General features: G+C 41.4%; 1 protein-coding gene across 1 annotated transcript; it reads left to right on the forward strand.

Moving 5' to 3' along the window:
- Positions 1–4,021, forward strand: TPRKB (TP53RK binding protein). Its single transcript, XM_035549286.1, has 4 exons — positions 1–431; positions 1,127–1,249; positions 1,541–1,717; positions 2,552–4,021. The coding sequence occupies exons 1-4, from the start codon at positions 267–269 to the stop codon at positions 2,633–2,635; spliced, it is 549 nt and encodes a 182-aa protein (XP_035405179.1). The 5' UTR covers positions 1–266; the 3' UTR covers positions 2,636–4,021.
- Positions 4,022–8,852: the final 4,831 nt, after the last annotated feature.

Genomic DNA, 8,852 nt, shown 5'->3' on the forward strand with positions numbered 1-8,852 from the left:
GGAAGGATGGACGGAGGAAGAGGAGGAGGAAGAGGAGGAGGAGCCATGCGCAGGCTCCCGCTGCTGTGCAGGAGGGAGGAGCGAGGGGTGCCGCAGGCGGATCGGGGGTTTTTAGGGGTGCCGCAGCCGGATTTTCCCCCTTCACCAGCACCCGCAGGCGGGTGCATGCAGCGAGGGCTCTGTTTGCCGCGAGAGCGGGGCGAAAGGGTCCCGTAGCCCTGCGTGCAGCAGCCCCCGGCCGCCCAGCCTCGGGCAGGGCAGGCGGCATGGAGGCGCCCCGTGAGACGGGGCTGGAGCTGCAGCAGGAGCTGGAGCTGTTCCCCGGCCGTAGCGTCGCCCTCCTCCTCTTCAACGGCGTGCAAAACGCGGCCGCACTGCGAAAGAAAGCCATGGAGGGGGCCGTGGAAGGAGCGCTCCTCAACCCCGCCATGGTGAGGGGGTCCCCGGAGCCCCGGTGCTGGCGGGGTGCGGTGCGGAGGGCCGCAGGGGGCCCCTCTGCAGGCGCCATGTCGGGGCCGGCACGGGCCTGGTGCCCGCTGCAGCCCCTGCGGGTCCCTTCAGCGTCGTGCGAGGGCTCCTCTGTGTAAAACATGCCGCCCGGGAAGGATGAGAGGCATAAAAGGGTGTCTTCTTGATTCCCGTGGCGTCCGATTTTCTGGAGTTATTTAAATCTACCTCCACCTGTGAAATGTATTACTAGTGTGCAATGCTCTTTCCAAAAATCAGTGGTGTGTGGAGCCTTAGTTCTCCTTTAAACTCCTTACTACTTTCTGAACCGATTCCTTGTTATTGCTAGAATCAGCAAAGCAGTAATCACAAAAGAAGGAAAAAAAAAAGATTTTAATCTGTCAGCTTACCCATAGAAGATTTATTAATGTGATTCTTTTTCAAAGATTTCAGTAATCTGACTGAGCGAGTGTAATCGTTATTTTTACATCAAGCATTGTCCCTCTCAGTAAGCAATCCCATTCGCTTTGGAAGAACAAGAATTGCTAAAAACTTGCAGAATACTGTATTGCTCACTCTTACAACTGCAGACTCAGGCCATTAAAATTAGTTGGTCAGATTTTTTTTCAGAGTTCTAAATATTATGTTGGTTTTCTGTTTAATTTGTCATATTTTACAGATTGTAGATCCTTTTCAAGTTCTTGTGGCAGCCAACAAAGCAGTTCATCTACAAACGATAGGTAAAATGAAGACCAGATCTCTCAACGCAGAAATTATTTTCAGCCTTTCACCAAACAACAATGTAAGATTTACTGATCAAATATCATTTTTGCCAAAGAAGCTTGCTAATATCCCTGCAGCTAGACTAAATACAGGTATCCATCTAACAGTTTACCTGGCATACTAATAGAAGTTGCTGTTATTTTTACTAACACTAATATTGTGTAATCTCTTGTAGATCATCAGAATTCCATTATCATAAAATGTTTGTTAATTTATACTTTGGGTTTATTTGATCCAGTAACTGAAAAGATTGTTTAGATGTAGTGAGAAAATGACTTGCAGTATTTTGATATTTTTCATCTTTTCTTAGATTTCAGATGCATTTAAAAAGTTTGGCATTTCAGACAGTGACACAGCAGTACTCATTGTTCTGGTTGTAGACAGAGAAAAACCTGTAAATCTGGAAGATATAGCATCTCACGTAGAAGGCCAACAGGTTGCTCTAGATGAACTTTCCCAACTGACAGACACTGCCAAAGTTAAAAAGGTATGTAACCAAAAGAGATGACTGGGGTAGAGAAAAGGAATAAATTATATAATTGTCTATTTATAGCCCTCAATTTACATAATTCACATAGGGTTTGTTTTTCTTTAGCATGACTGAAAACTTGTTTTACGTGCAACTTTTTCTAATAATGCTTTTTTACTCTGGAAAAAAAGTTGTAGTCCTCATGCTCTGATATCACAAATTTTAAGTTATCAAATTCTTAACATTGTCAGGAAATTGAAACATAAACTGAATTCCAGATTGCTGCCCACCATTTATACACTTTTGTTTCTTGTCTTCTCAGGCAAATACCCAAGTAATTGTAAACAAATTTTCAGTCCAAAAGTATTTCATAATCTTAAATAGTCGCGGCATGGGCAGCTAACTAAAAATTTGTTGATTAGCTGCTAGGAGCTGTGTTAAGAGGTTGTGTGCTCTTACCAGATTACCATGTGCTGGAAAAGTATTTTGAAGGATGTGAGTTCCACTTGATAAAATTTAGTTTAGTTTAAATCGTCTTGATCATGTCAATCAAATTAATGATGGGACGCATACAAGCAAAACTGGACAAATTGTACTATATAGTGTGGATCTAAAACTACTGTTCTCATTTAGTTTCTTAGCTTTCCCATGTCTCTTGCAGTTTCAGAATTTGATTGGTTTCTCACTCCCAACTTCTGTCTAGCCTGCAAGACAACATACGAATTTCTAATGTAAAAAAGGAGAGGAAGGGGGAAATCTGTGTGTGTATATTTTTTAATGTATGCAGTAGATTTTTTTTCTTCCTTTCACAGCTTTCATGTTTTTCTTTTTTCTTTTTTTTTTTTCCTACAGATGTACAAAATTACTCCACAGGAAGAAAAAATCGGCAGCTTATTAGATAGTGTTATTTGCAGAATGTCAACAAAAGACGTTTAACAAAAACGTAGAAATAAATTTGTTTTTAAGGAAAAAGTGGACTTTTTAAGACGTAAAAACACTTTGCAACTCCCCCTGTATCTCAAGAGAATGTGAACTGAGTTGTTTCGTGACATCTGAGCTTTAACCATAAATGAGCAAGCTTGGATTTTGGGGTAATCTGGGCTGTATTCTAAGCACAGAGATTAGTTTGGCTGTGCTAAGCAGAATTTACCATTGCCATTTCTGTCCATTTTCCTAATGAGAAAAAATGACTTTTGCCAGTACCTTAAGCTGATCATAAACAGAAAGTTTGGAAATTTGTACTTACTTTTTTTTTCAGCAAATGTTTCGTTATCCCTCGATAGGTTTCAGATATTTTTTTTTATCAACCCTACCTTGATTTGATTTGACACCTGAATTTGATGGACAATATCATTTTAATGTATCGTTTTAATGATACTACTGCCAGATTTTTCTGTCTCTATAGTGTGGAGTATTGCTGATGGGCTAGAAAAAAATGAAAGTTTATATAAACTGTCTGCAGTACTCTCTACTAATGAGATAGTCATCGCCCAGCATTTGGGAAAAGGAATGGGGGGTGCTTCATGGCACCCAGTGATGTATGCAGAGGTGCAATGTCAAGCAGAGGTTTCGGTGATGTGCTGAGCAATGATTAAGGTCAGTATGGGTGGTGCTACCGTGGCGTTAGCACCAGACAATCTGATGTCATCAGATGCAGTGTAGTGCTGAGGTATTGGTGTATTGCTGAGTTACTTTAGTGTTAGGTTTAAAGGGTAACAAGAGGTTCTTTTACTGTGTAACACCGAGTGGCAATGGTGACATCTGAAGGCTTGGTTCCAGGTACAGAATTCATAGAGAACTTTGCACCATAGATTTACTCACTTTACATTGTGGATATAATTTACATGGCATTCCAGAAGAATTGTTGAACTAATTTTGCTCTGCAGAACCACTGTTAGGAAAGAGCATCAAAGGGAGCTAAAGAGAATGCTGATTTCCAGCAGTCACCGGGTCCAAGTGCCCTGTGTGAGTATCATTTGATCACAGGCATCCTGGTTAAGACAAATTACTGTCCTAATTAGATAGCAGTCAGTAGTTTACTGTTATGCTTTATTGTTTTTCTGGGACATGTATAAAACTGTATATCTCTCTGTATTTTTTTCCTAAAGTTCTGAGTTGTTAGGTTTTTTGTACTGTAGCCCTGTGATGGAAGCATTCTTAGGACATTATAATGGATTCAAATCCTTCGTGTGGATTGTTGTAATTGGAGATCTTAAAGAATTGGTTAGAGGTCCCTTGCAGCCATTTTTTCTAGGATCTAGCCAATACTTACCAAATACCAAGGGAATGACAAGGTTTATCAAAATAAAATATTCAAGAGAAGTGGGTGTGCTGATTTCTTGATATGAAGATGGTTTTACGGAAAGCATTATCCTTTCTAAAGGGAAATGTGAGGCATTATTAAGAGATGGAGCTGTGGAAGGGCTTGAGTCTTTTTGAAATAAAATGTGAGTAACATCAACATGGGAGAATGACTGTGGAAAACAAAAGACTTGTTTTCATTTTCTGACAGTCCAATTGGTACATGGAGTATGTCATCAGATTTGCTGGCTCAACTGCTGACATTGGTTTTAGTAGTTTAGAATAACAGCAGACAGGTATGCTTAAACCACAGCCTTTTTTGAACGTGTAAATCATCAGTCTGGTCTGGTTAATGTAAAAGACATATTAATGAAAAGATCACTGTGTAACAGCTGATACACACATTCCAAACTTGGGTTCTCAGTTTTCAATTCTAGTGAGGTTACTTCATCGGTGTAGAACCAGTAACTAGTTTGTTACTGTTGTCATGTATTCCGAGCTAAATTATGGAAGTGATTTACTGTGAGAGCTGTTTTCCTGGGTGGATTTACTGAGAATGATTTCAACAGCTGTAGACTCCATAGCATCATTCAGTCAGGGAGGTGATTTGGGTCTGTTGACAGAGACTATGCAGTCGCCCTACAGGACCACATTTTTCCCCTAGTCCTGACTGCATTATCAAACTACACTAAGCAAATTATTTACAAAAATAAAAACATTAATAAATGTAGATTCTGTTGATCCTGCAAAGTTCTGTCTGTCTTTCTGAATATATTAAAAATTAATAAGTTTAGGCCTATAATTTAACTGCTGATCAGCTACCCCTCCTTTCCAGCAAGGCAAAAGTTTTAGGAGAAAATGTACTTTGTAACTTAAGGTATTGATGTATCCAAGCCAGCCTAGATACATTTAACAGCTTAAGATATTATTTGATGGTACATGTAAGCCAGTCTAAGAGTCTGCTCTTGCTGAAAGGCTGTGGTCTGATTTCCCCTTTGATTCATTCTCACAATTTTCCTCGTTTGTCCTAGCATGCATTGGACTAGCTACGTCAAGTCAATTTGCAGAGCAGTAATCCAAACAAGAAGTGGGTTGCTTTCTGCCATGTTAACGTGCCATGCCATGTGGGTAGCTTTCTGCCATGTTAATGTGCAGCATGGGAGCAGTGAAAGGGTACGTCTAGAGAAAAGAACACCCCAGCTGTCCCAGCATTTCCACGGCTGTTCCCAGCGCTGCCTTAGCCACCAAGTGCAACTCTGCTTCTTTGTCGAAAAACATGGCTAGCCAGTGGGGGAAAAGTGAGCCACCAGTTAACATGTTCTCTCTCAGGGTGGTGCCATTTGTTCTGCTAGTAATCTTTAAAATGACTTCTTTGTTTCATTTCACAGAATCACAGAGGGGCTGAGGCTGGCAGGGCCCTCTGGAGGCCAGCTGCTCCAGCCCCTGCCCGAGCAGGGACACCCAGAGCAGGCTGCCCAGGACCACGTCCAGGCGGCTTCTGAGTATCTCCAGGAAGAGAGACTCACAGCCTCTCTGGGCAGTTTAATTTCATTTATTAGAAAATTTAATTCTGTACAGTCTTTCACGCATAAAGAAATCTTTTATGTATACCTGTCCTAACTCTGAAAAGTACAGTACTAGATTGCTTTCAGAGTCCTCTGTATAACTGAGAGTACTTTTCCACAAAGCTCAATGATGAAGTCTGAGAGATGATTATGGAGGAATCTGGAAGAGATGTCTTGTGATCAACAACAGTGCAGCAAGTGATTTTTCCCCACTCTCCTGCTGCATTGCAATCCTTAGCTAAGGAGAGTGGGGAAAAATCATGAATGCATTTTTTTAATAAGGAGGCTGTGAAAGGTACATTCTGCCTTCTCAACTTCATGCTGATCCCCTTTTTTTTCTTTTTTTTTTTTTTTGGTGGTATCTCAAACTCCAGATACCTCTATGTGTTCTTCAAGAAAATAAGAGAATTTTTTTAATCAAGATGAAAATGTGGTGGTTTTCGAAACATTGAATGTTCTGCTATCTCCTCTGAACTTTCATGTTTTCATCTCCTCTGTCATAAGGTGAGAGAGAGGAAACAACCATTTTCAATACCCTATTTGGGTCTCCAGCGTTTCAGAGGCAGGATTATATCTGCAGTATTTACAAAATCAGTGACTAAATCCTAAACTCTGATGTGCAGCCAATTGCTCTAGCCTTGCGTGTGTGGTGTGCAGCCAAATGCTCTAGCTTTGTGTGTGTGTGTGTGTGTGGTGGTGTTTCTTTTTGTTTGCGCTGCCCTTTCACTATTATGCATGTACATGACATGGATTGAACAAAACCAGCAGCCTGGGCTTCTAAAAGTTGATGACTAAAACCTCCTATTCCGTGGAATTCACTTTCCTGATTGAATGCTTTGCAACACATGAGTTTCTTGGAGGGGGAGTATGTAGCAGAATACACAAAGCTGTATTTTACAGTGAGTTTGTAGTTCTTGCTAAAGCCAGCAAGTCATTATTGTGTGAGGTAAAGATGAGCTTTTAAAGATGATGCCAAGCTTTCAGCTTAGGCAGATATGATACATGACACGTGAACTGCTGGCCGGTCCATCGTATAACAGGTATATATATCCACCTCTGGGCATGTGGTGGATATATCCTTCAGGAAAACCTCATGCTCTCATGGCTGAGGCAGTCATCCTCCCCTCGGGGGGCTGCAAGAAGCCTTCGCCTGTGGGATGGTGCACGTGCAGGATCAAATGTATTACCCACCACATGGCTGGGGAAACGTATGTTTTGGTATAAGATGTGAACGGGACAGACAGGTTCTTCAAGGAAAGAGAGAAGCAGAGAGTAGTAGGCTGCCTCCACATCCAACCAATTCCTCCTGATTGCTCTCTGACTCTCTCCAAATGCAACTGTGAAGAACGTAGCACAAGTGATCCAGATTAATTTTTCACCAGTTCAGTTCATGAACTGCAGCCTGTGCACCTCTGAACTATGTGTTTAATACCAACAAAATGTGTGTTTCTAAAAGCTGTATATGTTGCTTAAGATTCTGTACGTCAGATTGTTAGAACAAGTAGCCAATCTGACGTACAAAATCTTAAGCAAAGGAAAAAAGTGCTTCAGCCCCTGGTTGAGTTCATCAAGTTAATTGCCTTCACCTTTAAGTGTCCCTGCTCCTCCTCTGTTCAGTGGCTTCCTCTCTTGTCACCCCAAGTCTCAGTTGCCTGGTTTTACTTCCCAAGCCCTGCACAGTTTACGTCTGTCTCCTCAAGCATAAGCTTGTTCTCTTGCTTTGTTATGTTTTCAAAGAAGCAGCGTCAGGCCTCCTTCTGGGCCTCCTTAAGCCAGGGGAAGCTCTCTTCATCACTTTCAAAATAGGTGATTATAGAGGACCACTCCTTGACCTCTTGTCATAACTGTCTCTCTCTCTCCTATAAAAGCTGTGATGATGGTAAACTTCCAGAGTGCCGAGCCCGGTGCCCATCACACAGCCCAGGTAGCCTGTTTCTTTTCACACCGTGGTCAGGACACGTAAATCCCTCTGTCTTCTCTTGTACTTAAATGGTACATTAACAAGCGAAGGGACGGTGCTTGTGCTTTCACTTGTAATAGTAATTCATCATACATGCTTTATGACTGGACCCGTGTGTCCTATGGCAATGCATTTAATACACTAAGCATCTGTTTTCTTACTGTTATTCCCGTGTGTGCTGATCTTCGGGCAGCATTATCAAAGCTCTGCTCTCATTACAAACCACAAAGAGGTGCTACCTTAACCAGGGTGTTTACATGAGCGCTGCAGGGCTGCAAGAACACTGATTCCACACTGGCCTGCTTACAGCTGACACTGGTCTCTGCTTGGGGCTGCACTGAGCTTGGTGAATACTCCTTGGGATAACTCATGTAGGTCTTCTCAGAAGCATCTCCGTTTCCATACCCCTCCTGATTATGCATAGATACCAGAATGAGATACACCATACTTAAAGGAATTATGTGAAAACAGTGGTAGCTTAATCTCAATTTCCAATATCCCCTTTTTGCATATCCAACAATCACAAACCCTATTGGCTCTAGTAGCACACTCAGAGTTCACGTTGAGTTGTTGTCTGCTATAACAACCAAAGCTTTTGGTGTTTTTTGTTTGTTTCTTTTGCATTGCTACTTGTAGGACAGAATCCTCTGTCCTTTAATATGACTTGTGTTCTCCCTACAAGCGTATCATCTGCCCAAATTCCAAGGAGGAAAGTTGTCTGCAGCTACTACATAATTATAAACATGTATCTATCCCTAAGTATTAAAAAATGTCTTACAGTTCTTCATTAGGAATATTATTTGTTGGTTTAGGCAATGCTAAAATCTGGAGATTAAGCTAAGCTTGAGCTCCAAAGGCTCAGACTCTGTTCCCGACAGCTACTGCCCTTCAGAGCTGGCAGTCTATTGACCTGAGCTCATCAGGACTAGGTAACTATACAAAGTTGAAGACTGAGCCAGATGGTCCTGCAACAAAGGATGCTTAGAAATACATTTTATTTCATGGGTTCATTCCTGAGTTTACACCAGAAGTTGAACACATGCAGATGCAAGCCCCATCATCCATATAAACTCCCTTCAGCAACTGAGATGAGAATTTGATTTGTTCGGAAGTCTTCCTTTGTCTTCAGGATAGCTGTTTTTATTGTGTGTTTTTTTTTCTATGTTGTTGTGACAAGGCAGATTAGTTGCCTGTTTATATAGCATGTTTTACCATGGTTTGAGACAGGTAATATTAGCAGTGGTAGAGACTGGACAATGTAAGATAAAAAAAAAATGGAAAACTGCTTTGATATACAAAACACTGACAGATAAAAATATTCGTTGAA

Source organism: Cygnus atratus, chromosome 1 (genome assembly GCF_013377495.2).
Source record: "Cygnus atratus isolate AKBS03 ecotype Queensland, Australia chromosome 1, CAtr_DNAZoo_HiC_assembly, whole genome shotgun sequence".
NCBI lineage: Eukaryota > Metazoa > Chordata > Aves > Anseriformes > Anatidae > Cygnus > Cygnus atratus.

Excerpts from the sequence above, each read along its gene's own strand:
- TPRKB (XM_035549286.1), top strand. The coding sequence starts at position 267 with ATGGAGGCGCCCCGTGAGACGGGGCTGGAGCTGCAGCAGGAGCTGGAG. Across the intron at positions 432-1,126 it reads CGCTCCTCAACCCCGCCATG|ATTGTAGATCCTTTTCAAGT; the intron begins GTGAGGGGGTCC and ends CATATTTTACAG. Across the intron at positions 1,718-2,551 it reads ACACTGCCAAAGTTAAAAAG|ATGTACAAAATTACTCCACA; the intron begins GTATGTAACCAA and ends TTTTTCCTACAG.